Source organism: Lottia gigantea (assembly GCF_000327385.1).
Source record: "Lottia gigantea unplaced genomic scaffold LOTGIsca_251, whole genome shotgun sequence".
NCBI lineage: Eukaryota > Metazoa > Mollusca > Gastropoda > Lottiidae > Lottia > Lottia gigantea.
The window spans coordinates 128,420-146,458 of NW_008708760.1; the positions used below are offsets into that span (position 1 = coordinate 128,420).

Below are 18,039 nucleotides of genomic sequence, written 5' to 3' on the forward strand. Positions count from 1 at the left end.
TATATTTAAAATGCCATGATTTAATAGGTGAAAGAAAAATAATGGATACACAACATAAAAACATTACATGTAAATTTCTACATTTCAAATGACAGCAATGACATTAACTGAATGGTAAGACTGAACATCGAGGGCCAGCACTAGTAATGACAATTTATAGCCTAGCAAAAACATTCCTGCAAATCAGGACAGAATCAATATCATAAACAGTCCACCTTATTTTGTAATAGTAAAAATAGTAGTTATAACTATAATTAGACCTATATTTTATTCATTACTACTAGTACTATAATATAAAGTGGTATGTCTAGAATCTAACGTGGACGTACACTAATAGTTTTGTCTGATTTCCGTTCACATCTCTCTAAATATCATCGAGTCCCATAGCACTTGTACAGTGATTTGATGAAAAATGAAATGAAAAAATATAGCACTTTTTTTTTTAAATGAATTTTCTGGACATGAAAGCACACGCTTCAAGAAGTTCGAAAAATCCGAGGAGTGTGTTTGAAATTTTGAACTTACTTGAAGTTTGGCATTGCTCTGAATGAAAAAAACGATTGAAAGCAGAGTATACTGAAGACATAAATATCCCTATTTGTGATAATGAACTGCTCCAAAAATGCATGACCAAATGGAAATACATCAGTAGAAGAGTTCAAAATTGATTCACAGAGGAGTTCAGGTCAAAATACAATACAACTCGCCTCCACTCTAAAATGTTCAGTTAACTAAGAATGGTGACAATATTTCCTAATATACAACAAAATATGATAAACAGGGGCCTGCTCTTACATTTCTCCTTAACTCTAGATGAAATAATTTGACAGGCAACCAAACATACCCCCCTCATCTTACTAATGAGCTCTTCCAAATATGTTAAATATTGATGAGAAAGTTCAATAAAAGGTCAAGGGGTTTCAACAAAATGACTGAATCAACCTTACAATATGTAATAATAACTAATTTAAAACTAGTCTACAATCAAGCAAAATGAGCTGACATTAACCCACTTTATAAATTAGCTTCATTAATATTAGACTAATTAGTGAATGATAGAGCAGGCCCTGAATAAAATGAGATGATTAAATTTGTCCCATAATGGTGCACAACAAACAGCATGACAAGGAGTTATTAAACATGAAACGTTCTGCACCAAATTATCGTTTAGTTTTCGTCACAAGTTATTATTTTACACCCCAGTCCGTGAAATATATTTTATCGTGGTGATGATTGATTCGTGTGATTGGATCCACCCGTCTGTGACTGAAATACATCTATCGAATCTCCGTCTTCCATATCCAACTGAAATACAAAAAAATTGGTTCAAAAAATATTTACAAAACAAATTAGTTGTGCTTGTGTTGATTGGCTGGCTTGAAAATCATGTGATATTGAGTTTGAAAGGAAGAGTAAATAGTAGTAAATAATTGTTTAAAACCTGGTCCGAGTAAAAAAAAAAAAAAAAGAGGAAAAGCGGTTCGAGTTTGCAATGAAAGTGAGCCAAGTTTGTCATGAATTTTTTTTTTTCAAAAGTGGGCTGAGTTTGCATATTTGCGAGTTTGTTTTGGTCCGAGTTGACCTGATTCCAATGCAGCCTGATGAAAGAAAATTCAAGATATTTACCGATATTGGAGTGTCATCATCATTCATTGGATTTCCATCAAATCTAAATCTCACTGCTCCAGCTGTGATACCCTGAAAATAAAGATCCATAAAATCAGGGGTTGAAATTATCTAGAAATAACTATCAGGGGTTGAAATTATCTAGAAATAACTATCAGGGGTTGAAACTATCTAGAAATAACTATCACAGGTTTAAGCTATCTAGAAATAACTATCAGGGGTTGAAACTATCTAGAAATAACTATCAGGGGTTTAAACTATCTAGAAATAACTATCAGGGGTTTAAACTATCTAGAAATAACTATCAGGGGTTGAAACTATCTAGATATCAGGGGTTTAAACTATCTAGAAATAACTATCAGGGGTTTAAACTATCTAGAAATAACTATCAGGGGTTTAAACTATCTAGAAATAACTATCAGGGGTTGAAACTATCTAGAAATAACTATCACAGGTTTAAGCTATCTAGAAATAACTATCAGGGGTTGAAACTATCTAGAAATAACTATCAGGGGTTGAAACTATCTAGAAATAACTATCAGGGGTTTAAACTATCTAGAAATAACTATCAGGGGTTTAAACTATCTAGAAATAACTATCAGGGGTTGAAACTATCTAGAAATAACTATCAGGGGTTGAAACTATCTAGAAATAACTATCAGGGGTTGAAACTATCTAGAAATAACTATCAGGGGTTGAAACTATCTAGAAATAACTATCAGGGGTTGAAACTATCTAGAAATAACTATCAGGGGTTGAAACTATCTAGAAATAACTATCAGGGGTTGAAACTATCTAGAAATAACTATCAGGGGTTGAAACTATCTAGAAATAACTATCAGGGGTTGAAACTATCTAGAAATAACTATCAGGGGTTGAAACTATCTAGAAATAACTATCAGGGGTTGAAACTATCTAGAAATAACTATCAGGGGTTGAAACTATCTAGAAATAACTATCAGGGTTGAAACTATCTAGAAATAACTATCAGGGGTTGAAACTATCTAGAAAAAACTATCAGGGGTTGAAACTATCTAGAAATAACTATCAGGGATCTTATTTTAAAAAGATAAAGATAAGTCCAGACTTTAAAATAAAAGCATATACGTACTGATTGGACAATAAAACTAAGTTTAAATGATTGATTAATCAGTTGACTGAAAACAATTTCAAGTTGTAAAGAAAAAGACCAAGGGTTGCATTGCAGAATCTCTGAACTTATAACTACACTACTACTCTCTCACTACATAAAGCTTTGAATCAATTTTTCTCTCATTTCATAAGTATTCAAAATAACATTTTCAACTTTATGCCATTTGTCTTAGAATGTCTTTGGGTCAATAGAAATATAAGGTTCAGTGATTATACATTTAAACTCTGTAAAAACATATTTAATAATATTCACTTTTTCAGTGGTTAACATTTTCATTAACCCAAAGACAATTTAAGACTCTCGGTAGTATTCTGTTGTTGATATTTCAATTCATATAAAAATGATTGGTAAAATGCAATTCAGAAAATTGTGTAGTCCGAGAGTACATTGTGTGATTGAAAAACTTTAGCTAGAAACTTTTGAGAGGAAATTATAAGCCTCGTTCTGTGACTGTTAAAAACCCAAGAGAAATTCACCATTAGATCAGCAATTCTTTATTTTTATTATTTTATAGAATTATCTGAAATATTTTATTGTATATTCTGTGTATACTTACGGCTCTGTTACAATATGCAGACATTAATTTTCGTAGAGGTGTGTTCTTTTTAATTTTAAAATGGACCACACTGCCATCTTGTCCTGTAACTTTTAAATTAATGTGTTCTGATCCAATCTTTTCATCGTTTACCTACAAAACAAAATTAAGATTTCTTCATATTCATATCATTCCACAAAGACAAGGTACAATTAGGTCTTGCATTCTGTGTCTGATGACCATTTTATGGCGTCCAACAATTTTTCATCCCACAAGGAAACATTCCACCGTAAAAAAAAAACAAACTTAAAGTAAGAAAAGCCTAATTAAAAACATTCGAGGCCATGTGCCAACTCCAGAGTCTGGAATTTGATTTTGGAATAGGATTTGGTAGAACAGGAAGAAAAATATATTCTCTCCGAAATTGAGACATTAAGTAAAACAATAGTCGTATCGGAAGAACATGAACGTACAGCGAATAGGTTTATCTCTAATATCAGAGAAAACCTGCTACATATTCAATAAAACTTTTCCGGAAGGCATGTTGAAAATAAAAATCAGAAAGTCCTCGCTATTTCCACCACAAATTCATGTGCCTTTTGTTAAAACGGAAAAATTACAATTTTCTTCAAAATGAAACTCAATGTACCGATAATTCCCTGTTTTTCGTCTGACATTTTGGGGAAATAAAAAGAGACCAAGCCGCCGCAATGAAAATGGCGCAATGGTTTCTACAAAGGATTATGGGATTGCCGGGAAATTTATCTCTAGTCACTGTCTACCAGACTGTAGAATCTTTATCCAGTCTGAACCAAAACGTAACCAGTCACACATGATTGATTTTCATTTATAATCCGAAATGTCCGTTTTCTATAAGATTGTGCAACTATACCCATGTCCTGTAAGATAGCAAATAAAATGACTTCGGTGTATGACAATTACAGCCCCCCCCCCCCTCCCAGAATTCAGTCTAGCGTCTCAAATTTCATGTAATTGAAGTTGTAATACCGAATGCTGTGAGCCCCATTGGTAGTTCTGTTTTAACAATACAAATGGGTGAACTCTTGGCATTATGGCACGGTGTGGGTAATTTCTCTATCAAAGCTACTAATAATATCATTAATATTCCATACCAACTTTCTTGGCCATTTATTAACAAACCCTTGTGGCTCACTAGAGTTCTGAGAAACCACGTTATATTGACAGGACAATAACATGGCAAGTGACAGTAAGGAACGACAACTGTGTATGAGAGATGGCCAAATTGGTTGAGTTATTACAACCTATTCCAACAATGGTTGCCTCTCGCCCCAGTTTTGTTCGAGGATTGTCGTCTGCTAGGTGATTAATTACCTTGAAAGTGAGAAATCCTCAGCCAATGTTTCCGATAGTTGACCTGGTGTCGGCTTTCAACCCTTCATACCTAAACCTGTATATAGTTGGTAGAATTTATACTTATCTTAGTTGATCTACACTACACACCCCTAAAAACAAAATGAGCCAGGTCCTGTTTATTATCTACATCAATATATGAGAAATAAGGTCAAGGGTCAAAACTCTATAAGTTAGTTGTTTATATTTGTGTTTATATTTGGAAGTTTATCTATCAAGTAGTTTATTCAACTCAATTTTCAATCAAAACGGATCATTGAAGTTCGCACTCAAAACTCGTCTGGAAAGAAAATGGCGAATTGTGTGACAACTCGAATTTCTAACAGATTTTTTAATAAATGTTTGGTGAAACTTGCAGGAATTTCGAGTGGATTAACAGGCACAGAGTCTACACATAGGAATAACTTGACCTCATTCCCAGGGCGAGATGTAACGAGTGCTTGGTAAGTACTTTTTGTGATAGCAGGATGTAAATAGGTTGACAAATTGAGGGTCGGAAGAAGAAAGAGTGAGGGGGGGGGGGGGAGGGGGAGTGTATACAGAGAGTATTAAGAAGTAAAAAAAGGAGGGGGTTGGTGAAAAATCGAATTTTCGGAGTATTTTAACTATTTTGTATCAGATTTAATTTTCAAAGAAAGATAACCCTATTTCTGAAACTATAGCTGTCCTGATGAGGATTGTGTATCTGAAACATAACAGTATGACTTGAGCTCTCGTCAATTAAAATGCAATAGTTAGAATTCTTAAAATTTTTACTCCGGAATATAAATATAAATATACATATTGATTTTACAAATCGATTTCCCTGTAGCCTACCAACCTTCTTACAAGCTATTTGAGCCGAGATGAAGCAGCTTTAAGTATAAAGAATTAGGTTAATCTCCAAGTCATTCATTGTTAGTCCACTAAGATCAATGGTGTTTCATCGTGTTTGCTATAGTTGATAATCCACTAAGATCAATGGTGTTTCATCGTGTTTGCTATAGTTGATAGTCCACTAAGATCAATGGTGTTTCATCGTGTTTGCTATAGTTGATAGTCCACTAAGATCAATGGTGTTTCATCGTGTTTGCTATAGTTGATAATCCACTAAGATCAATGGTGTTTCATCGTGTTTGCTATAGTTGATAGTCCACTAAGATCAATGGTGTTTCATCGTGTTTGCTATAGTTGATAGTCCACTAAGATCAATGGTGTTTCATCGTGTTTGTTATAGTTGTTAGTCCACTAAGATCAATGGTGTTTCATCGTGTTTGCTATAGTTGATAGTCCACTAAGATCAATGGTGTTTCATCGTGTTTGCTATAGTTGATAATCCACTAAGATCAATGGTGTTGCATCGTGTTTGTTATAGTTGATAATCCACTAAGATCAATGGTGTTTCATCGTGTTTGCTATAGTTGATAGTCCACTAAGATCAATGGTGTTTCATCGTGTTTGCTATAGTTGATAATCCACTAAGATCAATGGTGTTTCATCGTGTTTGCTATAGTTGATAATCCACTAAGATCAATGGTGTTTCATCGTGTTTGTTATAGTTGATAGTCCACTAAGATCAATGGTGTTTCATCGTGTTAGCTATAGTTGATAATCCACTAAGATCAATGGTGTTTCATCGTGTTTGCTATAGTTGATAGTCCACTAAGATCAATGGTGTTTCATCGTGTTTGCTATAGTTGATAATCCACTAAGATCAATGGTGTTTCATCGTGTTTGCTATAGTTGTTAGTCCACTAAAATCAATGGTGTTTCATCGTGTTTGCTATAGTTGATAATCCACTAAAATCAATGGTGTTTCATCGTGTTTGCTATAGTTGATAATCCACTAAGATCAATGGTGTTTCATCGTGTTAGCTATAGTTGATAGTCCACTAAGATCAATGGTGTTTCATCGTGTTTGCTATAGTGGTTAGTCCACTAAGATCAATGGTGTTTCATCGTGTTTGCTATAGTTGATAGTCCACTAAGATCAATGGTGTTTCATCGTGTTTGCTATAGTGGTTAGTCCACTAAGATCAATGGTGTTTCATCGTGTTTGCTATAGTTGATAGTCCACTAAGATCAATGGTGTTTCATCGTGTTTGCTATAGTTGATAGTCCACTAAGATCATTGGTGTTTCATGTCATTGTGTTTGCTAATTGAACACGATGTGTTATAATGTTGGAAATATTTATCTTCCAAACCTAATTCAAGTTTGAGATAGTTTTTATTGAGTGAATCTTATCGCCTCAACTTGAGGTCAGCGAATTCTTTATCTCTGACCCTTATTTACCATATTATCATCGGAGAAGATTCAAATACAGTAATCGAGAATTAAAAATCTACCCAAATATAATTTCCTATCTTTAAAGTATGATAGCTATGTAAACTCTATGAAAGTCCAATTGACGAACGAAAACGGCATTCATGATGTATACTAGTCCGAAACATCTACCTCTATTCCAGCCTCTGATAGCTATTTTAACAGTTGTCGCTACTCCAACAGATAACTCTCAAACTATTTATCAAAGGCTGCAATAGAGGCAACTATGCAAACAAAAAAAATGGTTTCAGAAATGAACCGATGGTCATTTTTCACAATATGTATTCGAGCGATTGAACATGACAAGCTATAAAGTTTTAACTTGAATATCTAATGAATATTTATGAGTTATCTATATACATGATAAAGAACAATATTAAAACATTAGACACGATTTCTTCTCTTCTTTTATCACTTTTAATAGCCATATCTGTATATTATTTACATTATATTAGATACTGATAGCTGAAATTGAGCTGGTTTAAAAGGCGAATATTGAGATGATTATAAGCTGAAACCGAGTTCTATCAGCTGGTAAAGTAAATATTTAGACAACTATACAGATAGCTGAAACCGAGTTCTATCAGCTGGTAAAGTAAATATTTGGATGACTATACAGATAGCTGAAACCGATCTCTATCAGCTGGTAAAGTAAATATTTAGACAACTGTACAGATAGCTGACATTGAGTTCTATCAGCTGGTAAAGTAAATATTTAGACAACTGTACAGATAGCTGAAATTGAGTTCTATCAGTTGGTAAAGTAAATATTTAGATGACTATACAGATAGCTGAAACCGATCTCTATCAGCTGGTAAAGTAAATATTTAGACAACTGTACAGATAGCTGAAACCGAGTTCTATCAGCTGGTAAAGTAAATATTTAGACAACTGCACAGATAGCTGAAATTGAGCTCTATCAGCTGGTAAAGTAAATATTTGGATGGCTATATAGATCGCTGAAATTGAGCTCTATCAGCTGGTAAAATAAATATTTAGATGACTATACAGATAGCTGAAATTGAGATCTATCAGCTGATAAAGTAAATATTTAGATGACTATACAGATAGCTGAAATTGAAATCTATCAGCTGATAAAGTAAATATTTAGATGGCTATACAGATAGCCGAAATTGAGCTCTATCAGCTGGTAAAGTAAATATTTAGATGACTATACAGATAGCCGAAATTGAACTCTATCAGCTGGTAAAGTAAATATTTAGATGACTATACAGATAGTTGAAATTGAGTTCTATCAGCTGGTGAAATAAATATTTAGATGACTATACAGATAGCTGAAATTGAGCTCTATCAGCTGGTAAAGTAAATATTTAGATGACTATACAGATAGCCGAAATTGAACTCTATCAGCTGGTAAAGTAAATATTTAGATGACTATACAGATAGTTGAAATTAAGTTCTATCAGCTGGTGAAATAAATATTTAGATGACTATACAGAGAGCTGAAATTGAGATCTATCAGCTGGTAAAGTAAATATTTAGATGACTATACAGATAGCTGAAATTGAGATCTATCAGCTGGTAAAGTAAATATTTAGATGACTATACAGATAGCTGAAATTGAGCTCTATCAGCTGGTAAAGTAAATATTTGGATGGCTATATAGATCGCTGAAATTGAGCTCTATCAGCTGGTAAAATAGATATTTAGATGACTATACAGATAGCTGAAATTGAGATCTATCAGCTGGTAAAGTAAATATTTAGATGACTATACAGATAGCTGAAATTGAGCTCTATCAGCTGGTAAAATAAATATTTAGATGACTATACAGATAGCTGAAATTGAGATCTATCTGCTGATAAAGTAAATATTTAGATGACTATACAGAGAGCTGAAATTGAGATCTATCAGCTGGTAAAGTAAATATTTAGATGACTATACAGATAGCTAAAATTGAGATCTATCTGCTGGTAAAGTAAATATTTAGATGACTATACAGAAAGCTGAAATTGAGTTCTATCAGCTGGTAAAGTAAATATTTAGATGACTATACAGATAGCTAAAATTGAGATCTATCTGCTGGTAAAGTAAATATTTAGATGACTATACAGATAGCTGAAATTGAGTTCTATCTGCTGGTAAAGTAAATATTTATATGACTAAACAGATAGCTGAAATTGAGATCTATCAGCTGGTAAAGTAAATATTTAGATGACTATACAGATAGCTGAAATTGAGATCTATCAGCTGGTAAAGTAAATATTTAGATGGCTATACAGAGAGCTGAAATTGAGATCTATCAGCTGGTAAAGTAAATATTTAGATGACTATACAGATAGCTGAAATTGAGATCTATCAGCTGGTAAAGTAAATATTTAGATGGCTATACAGAGAGCTGAAATTGAGATCTATCAGCTGGTAAAGTAAATATTTAGATGACTATACAGATAGCTGAAATTGAGATCTATCAGCTGGTAAAGTCAATATTTAGATGGCTATACAGATAGCTGAAATCGAGATCTATCAGCTGGTAAAGTAAATATTTAGATGGCTATACAGATAGCTGAAATTGAGATCTATCAGCTGGTAAAGTAAATATTTAGATGGCTATACAGATAGCTGAAATCGAGATCTATCAGCTGGTAAAGTAAATATTTAGATGGCTATACAGATAGCTGAAATTGAGATCTATCAGCTGGTAAAGTAAATATTTAGATGGCTATACAGATAGCTGAAATCGAGATCTATCAGCTGGTAAAGTAAATATTTAGATGGCTATACAGATAGCTGAAATTGAGATCTATCAGCTGGTAAAGTAAATATTTAGATGGCTATACAGATAGCTGAAATTGAGATCTATCAGCTGGTAAAGTAAATATTTAGATGGCTATACAGATAGCTGAAATCGAGATATACCAAGTGGTAAATTAGATGAAATTACTGAGCTCTATCAGCTGATAAAGTAAATAGTTATACGAATAAAAAGAGCCGAAATTGAGCTCTTTCAGAAGTAAATATCAAGATGACTGAAGAGACAGATGAAATTAAGCTCTATATTAAGCTTGATAAGTTACTAGAAATTTCCACCAATTGAAAAACACGACGACTATTATCTATTTATAGAAACTCGACACTAAATTATCAAAATGAAATCATCTCAGAGGGGGGGTCATTGTTGTGCTTTTAACAGTCCACGAGTTTTGCTCATATTATGATGTGTTTTTGTTATTTAAAAAATAGTTTATTAAACCTACCATGCATGATATTTAGAAAAATTGTGAATATAATACACACCTATTATATATTATATTATCTGTAAACGTAGGCTATTACAGTGGCGGAGCCAGGTTTACGTTCGAGAGGGGGCGAGGGGGGCGAGATATCTGAGATTGCCCGAATCTTTAACCTAGTTATGAGATTTTTGCCCGAAAAACTTGCTTTCGGGTCTGCGAGGGGCAGCGGCCGCCCCCCTCTGTCCCCCTTTGGCTCCGCCACTGGGCTATTATATTGTCGTTTGCTGATAATTATCGCTGATCCACTCTCTCTACAGCCAGACTCTGATTTATTTCTCCGTTTTGTTGGTTTATAAAACCTGGCCTACCTATATTCGTAATGATTTGACAATATTTCAACCCTAATAGCTTAATTGATTCTTTAATACAGCAAATTATTTGTGTTACATCTAAAACCCTTTACAGTTGTTATTGGGAGAAAATGAGTGGGATTTCGCCACTTTCCTGAAACAAATCCTCTCATTGCACACTGCACACCACTGTCAGTATTATATAACCCATTTTAGATCAGTAATATAGGACATAAAACTTCATTTCATTCTCATTATGAGTAAAGATAATTTAAAACTAGGTCAGTTAATCACATTGAGCAGAAATTCAACCACAACTTCAATATGTTTAATATCAGAAAGGTAGATTTATAGACCAAGGGAAATAACTCACGATTTATTTTTATTGGTAAACTGATCAATTAAAGGGACCAATCATACTTTAGTCTTAGAAACGGGAAATTTTTTTATTTGAGCTAATCAGTTGTAATGTTCACTGTTCACAGTCCAAATTTGAACCTTCAAATCCATTTGTGTCCAGAATTATCTGTGTTTGAAAGTTAACAGAGGACTTGTCAATTTAAGATACTCTTTGACAAATAGAAAATACATATATAGAAATAGTGAGTAAAATTTCTAGTTTGAAGTATTTTTAAAGTTATTATGCGATTTTCGTACAATTCTAGTATTTCTGAAGACTATATACATATATTCAAGTACAAAATGGCACATCTGTCAATTTAAGCTGGAGATGCCTACTCTTAAATATAGTTGTCTGTACATGTTAATGTACTGATTAGAACCCGTACATGTTTTATTGACACTGACAGTGTTTTTCTCCTGCTGATGGACCCTGTTGTGAACAAGTTTCTTGGTCGACTAGAAGTTGTCACCTGCTGATGGAACCTGTTGTGAACAAGTTTCTTGGTCGACTAGAAGTTGTCTCCTGCTGATGGACCCTGTTGTGAACAAGTTTCTTGGTCGAGTAGAAATTTTCTTTCGCTGATGACTATGATATATTACAGGTACACAACAACAAGTGGTGAAAGAAAGAAGTTAAAATGGAGTTATCTTCACGGAAACGACAATGAACAGCTATTAGGTATAACAATCGGCAAGGCTTTACAGAATACAGTAGAAAGAATTCCTGACCAGGAAGCTTGTGTTTTCTATGAGGCTGGAATCAGAAAAACTAACGCCCAATTCCTGGAAGAGGTATGTCTATTTGAACTATTTTGAAAGTTCTATGGGCGGCATCACAATAGTATTGATTGATATAATAGATCTCGTACATTTATAATTTCAAATCTACTCGATGATATCTAGTAGCAGCTGTTAGTGTCAATATTTTTTACATTTGTAAAAGATAAGATTTGAACGACATTCAGAAGCGGACAAAAACAAAATCCCAAAAATATAATACTTTTACAACAGCAGTCTAATTCAAATTAGACCAAACTTTCTTTCGTTTTTTATAATATGTTTTTAATTTAGCCACTTCAGTTAAGGTCTAACGACAGGCCACTTCAGCGTTCGCCAAATTGACCTTTTGACCTAACCTGATAACACCGCGTCACAAAATGCCAGTGCTGGAGAGATAGAAATAAGATTGGTTAAAGCATTAGGTCAACAGGTTAATTTGACAAACGTTGAAGACGTTGAAGCTGTCGTTAGACCTTAACTGAAATGACTATATTAAAAATTAAAAAGCTGATAAAAAAAAACGAAACGAAAAGTTGGTCTAATTATAATTAGACTGCTGTTATAACACATTTCATTAATAACAAAGTACACAACGTTTCAACATAGTTTAATGATACATTTTGTTATATTATAACAAATGATTTTATGTACTTTGTCATTAAAGACATGTGTTATACCATAATATATTCCCGTGTGTTATTGTTATATGAACTTTAGTAATAATACTAGATGATACAAATCAGTTTTATTTGTCAATCCACAAGAACTTTCTTGTTTTTCTGGCCTCAGGATTTTGCCAACTTATGTTCATTGTCCAGACTGTATTTCCTCGTCTGCTTTTCATTCGTCCAAACTAAAATCGTAAGAAAATCGTAAAACAAAATTTCATTTCATGTGAATAACCCGTACATCATCTCTACCCTAACATGTCAATAACCTGTACATCATCTCTACCCTTACATGTCAATAACCCGTACATCATCACTACCCTAACATGTCAATAACCTGTACATCATCTCTACCCTAACGTGTCAATAACCTGTACATCATATCTACCCTAACATGTCAATAACCTGTACATCATCACTACCCTAACATATCAATAACCTGTACATCATCTCTACCCTAACGTGTCAATAACCGATACATCATATCTACCCTAACATGTCAATAACCTGTACATCATCTCTACCCTAACTTGTCAATAACCTGTACATCATCTCTACCCTAACATGTCAATAACCCGTACATCATCTCTACCCTAACTTGTCAATAACCTGTACATCATATCTACCCTAACATGTCAATAACCTGTACATCATCTCTACCCTAACTTGTCAATAACCCGTACATCATCTCTACCCTAACATGTCAATAACCTGTACATCATCTCTACCCTAACTTGTCAATAACCCGTACATCATCTCTACCCTAACTTGTCAATAACCTGTACATCATCTCTACCCTAACATGTCAATAACCCGTACATCATCTCTACCCTAACTTGTCAATAACCTGTACATCATATCTACCCTAACATGTCAATAACCTGTACATCATCTCTACCCTAACATGTCAATAACCTGTACATCATCACTACCCTAACATGTCAATAACCCGTACATCATCTCTACCCTAACATGTCAATAACCCGTACATCATCTCTACCCTAACATGTCAATAACCTGTACATCATATCTACCCTAACGTGTCAATAACCTGTACATCATCTCTACCCTAACATGTCAATAACCTGTACATCATCACTACCCTAACATATCAATAACCTGTACATCATCTCTACCCTAACGTGTCAATAACCGATACATCATATCTACCCTAACATGTCAATAACCTGTACATCATCTCTACCCTAACTTGTCAATAACCTGTACATCATATCTACCCTAACGTGTCAATAACCTGTACATCATATCTACCCTAACGTGTCAATAACCTGTACATCATATCTACCCTAACATGTCAATAACCTGTACATCATCTCTACCGTAACATGTCAATAACCTGTACATCATCACTACCCTAACATATCAATAACCTGTACATCATCTCTACCCTAACGTGTCAATAACCGATACATCATATCCACCCTAACATATCAATAACCTGTACATCATATCTACCCTAACGTGTCAATAACCTGTACATCATCTCTACCCTAACATGTCAATAACCTGTACATCATCTCTACCCTAACGTGTCAATAACCTGTACATCATCTCCACCCTAACATGTCAATAACCTGTACATCATCTCTAACCTAACGTGTCAATAACCTGTACATCATCTCTACCCTAACATGTCAATAACCCGTACATCATCTCTACCCTAACATGTCAATAACCTGTACATCATCTCTACCCTAACATGTCAATAACCTGTACATCATATCTACCCTAACGTGTCAATAACCCGTACATCATCTCTACCCTAACATGTCAATAACCCGTACATCATCTCTACCCTAACATGTCAATAACCCGTACATCATCTCTACCCTAACATGTCAATAACCTGTACATCATATCTACCCTAACATGTCAATAACCTGTACATCATCTCTACCCTAACGTGTCAATAACCTGTACATCATCTCTACCCTAACATGTCAATAACTCAATCCTTTCCATTATCCTCACTGTGATATAATAATAAACTATTTTCACTAATATAATATATGAATGTACATATTGTATTGTTTATAACTGTTTCTGCCACCAGGTTGATCAGTTTGCTGCCGGTTTATTATCACTAGGGTTAAAACGAGGAGATCGAGTTGGTATTTGGGGACCCAACTCGTATGAATGGCTGATTGTACAATATGCTACAGCTAGACTTGGTATTATATTGGTAAGATTCTAGTTTTTTTTAAAAGTATCATTTAACTAATAAAAATCAAATTTTATTCTATGTCCCTCCTCTGGCTAACAAACAATTTCTTAATTAAGTTGTTTGCTTTATCGAATGAAATTTTTGAAAATGTATTATATCTTAATATCCCCTTTGGTTTTCTACGAAAGTTACGAACTTGTGTATGGATGCAATTCTCAATTTTTACCCGGTAGTGGCTCCGAAGCTGGTACATTTACTTCAAGTACCAATTTGGAAAATATTGTTGTTTTCAGTCATATCCTTTTTCTGTACAATTTTCTCGATCCTATTGATGTCACAGACCCGGATTCGCAACGTTGCAAGAAAGCGATTCGTTCAGTTGATATAAGTAAGAAAAAGGCGCTTGTTAAATGAAGACAAGGCTGCCGGACCATTGATATCGAGGTTCTATCTGATAATTACAGTATTTATGAATATTCTATCACTAATTACAGGTCAATATTAACCCCCAGTATAAACAACATGAATTAGAATATGCTCTTAAGAAGGTTTGTTCATTCACTTTCTATTGTTGGGGTTGGTTCAATATATTTTTGACAACTGTTAAGGCCCCGTCACACCGGAATGGCGTTCTTACTTTGAAGGAAAATTGACTTCGATAGTATTAAAGTCGCCATAATCGTGGCATAAGCCACACATCGTGCCACTATTAGCCGAGTAACGGCGTTTATTTTGAAAATGTTCAAAACAAAAGCCAAGGTTCGCCGATCTTTTCCCGAACGTGTCGACAGGCGATGTAACTTCTCCTTGAGAGGTACAGAAGCGTAGTGCACGCGTGGCAAAGACGCATGAAAAAACGTTAGAACACAATATCGTCTCGTAACTCGCTGGTTGTATGAGGTCGACTGTTTTAAAGTTTATAATTTTATAGGGACTTTTTCTCTAGTTTTCCTCGCGATTGACCTCAACCTATTTTTATTTTTTTCCAGTTGTCGTTAAATCGCAAATGATCGTAGTTCGATGTGACCGGGCTATAATGAAAAAGAAATTTTGTTGGACAAATTGGACTCCGATGCTTTCCTTTATAATATTGAAATTCGATTAAGATATATGGATATAATTACAGGTTGAATGTAAAGCGTTAATATCAGCTACAGGATATCTAAATATAGATTATTATGATTTATTGTTTGAGATTTTACCAGAACTGGCTACAGACCAACCTAACAACATTCACAGTCATTTGTAGGTAAACTTACCCTCAACCATCTGCACAATGTCAAGCTATTATACACTTCATCTTATACCTTTACTCATCTTCACAATGTCAAGCTATTACACACTTCATCTTATACCTTTACTCATCTTCACAATGTCAAGTCATTACACACTTCATCTTATACCTTTACTCATCTTCACAATGTCAAGTCATTACACACTTCATCTTATACCTTTACTCATCTTTACAATGTCAAGTCATTACACACTTCATCTTATACCTTTACTCATCTTTACAATGTCAAGTCATTACACACTTCATCTTATACCTTTACTCATCTTCACAATGTCAAACTATTACACACTTCATCTTATACCTTTACTCATCTTCACAATGTCAAGTTAATACACTTCATCTTATACCTTTACTCATCTTCACAATGTCAAACTATTATACACTTCATCTTATACCTTTACTCATCTTCACAATGTCAAGTTATAACAAACTTCATCTTATACCTTGCCTGCAATAGCCACCTTTCTTGTATCACTGAAGTTTGTAAATACAGCGATGTGGTTGGATTGATACAGCCAATCAGATTGGGGTATTTACAAACAAGCCATTTTATTTGATTGGAGTGTTCGACAGAATTTCTAAAAAGATAATGATAATGGGTTGTAATTTCAGGTTACCAGAGTTCAGAACGCTGATTATGATGGGAGACAAACAATACAGGTATCTTGATTCGTTAGTTTATCAATTCTTTATCGAAAACAAATTGAGGTCCACCATGGTACGGTTGTAGGGTGCAGAGCGTACACATGGTTCCGAAACACCCGATGCCACTTTGCCAATGTCAGAATTGCTTATTTGGTATATTTATTATTACAAGTTCAGACACTCTTTCTTTATAAAACATCTGATGAAAGACAAAAATCTTTTTAAACACTCGATATTTACAATTTGGCAAAAACATTCCCCCTTCTTTTTTAAGTTCTAAACACAATATTAATCATTTATTTCACCCCAAAACAAAACACAGTGTTCTTTTTTATATTTTAAATCGAGGAAGGAAATTGTCTGTGTCCAATTTCAGTATAAAAGATGTTATTGTAATAATTTCATTATAAAAGATGTTATTGTAATAATTTCAGTATAAAAGATGTTATTGTAATAATTATAAAAGATGTTATTGTAATAATTTCAGTATAAAAGATGTTATTGTAATAATTTCAGTACAAAAGATGTTATTGTAATAATTATAAAAGATGTTATTGTAATAATTTCAGTATAAAAGATGTTATTGTAATAATTTCAGTATAAAAGATGTTATTGTAATAATTTCAGTGTAAAAGATGTTATTGTAATAATTTCAGTGTAAAAGATGTTATTGTAATAATTTCAGTATAAAAGATGTTATTGTAATAATTTCAGTATAAAAGATGTTATTGTAATAATGTCAGATGTTATTGTAATAATTTCAGTATAAAAGATGTTATTGTAATAATTTCAGTATAAAAGATGTTATTGTAATAATTTCAGTATAAAAGATGTTATTGTAATAATTTCAGTATAAAAGATGTTATTGTACTAATTATAAAAGATGTTATTGTAATAATTTCATTATAAAAGATGTTATTGTAATAATTTCAGTATAAAAGATGTTATTGTAATAATTATAAAAGATGTTATTGTAATAATTTCAGTATAAAAGATGTTATTGTAATAATTTCAGTATAAAAGATGTTATTGTAATAATTATAAAAGATGTTATTGTAATAATTTCAGTATAAAAGATGTTATTGTAATAATTTCAGTATAAAAGATGTTATTGTAATAATTTCAGTGTAAAAGATGTTATTATAATAATTTCAGTATAAAAGATGTTATTGTAATAATTTCAGTATAAAAGATGTTATTGTAATAATTTCAGTATAAAAGATGTTATTGTAATAATTTCAGTATAAAAGATGTTATTGTAATAATTATAAAAGATGTTATTGTAATAATTTCATTATAAAAGATGTTATTGTAATAATTTCAGTATAAAAGATGTTATTGTAATAATTATAAAAGATGTTATTGTAATAATTTCAGTATAAAAGATGTTATTGTAATAATTTCAGTATAAAAGATGTTATTGTAATAATTATAAAAGATGTTATTGTAATAATTTCAGTATAAAAGATGTTATTGTAATAATTTCAGTATAAAAGATGTTATTGTAAT

The 18,039-nt window shown here is 33.0% G+C and overlaps 2 protein-coding genes across 2 annotated transcripts in view; one reads left to right on the forward strand and one right to left on the reverse strand.

Moving 5' to 3' along the window:
- On the reverse strand, positions 1-4,112 carry LOTGIDRAFT_227264 (hypothetical protein). The gene is made up of 4 exons (XM_009055821.1): positions 3,974-4,112; positions 3,336-3,467; positions 1,627-1,698; positions 1-1,305 (listed from the first exon to the last, which is right to left on the reverse strand). The coding sequence occupies exons 1-4, from the start codon at positions 3,989-3,991 to the stop codon at positions 1,219-1,221; spliced, it is 309 nt and encodes a 102-aa protein (XP_009054069.1). The 5' UTR covers positions 3,992-4,112; the 3' UTR covers positions 1-1,218.
- A 7,428-nt stretch (positions 4,113-11,540) lies between these two features.
- LOTGIDRAFT_239446 (hypothetical protein) overlaps positions 11,541-18,039 on the forward strand; it is a gene marked incomplete at its 5' end in the record, with an annotated part of 17,866 nt that continues 11,367 nt past the window's right edge. The window contains 5 exons of the mRNA XM_009055822.1: positions 11,541-11,750; positions 14,481-14,609; positions 15,086-15,139; positions 15,718-15,836; positions 16,498-16,545. Coding sequence (XP_009054070.1) covers positions 11,541-11,750; positions 14,481-14,609; positions 15,086-15,139; positions 15,718-15,836; positions 16,498-16,545 — 560 coding nt within the window. The remainder of the gene's footprint in view (positions 11,751-14,480; positions 14,610-15,085; positions 15,140-15,717; positions 15,837-16,497; positions 16,546-18,039) is intronic.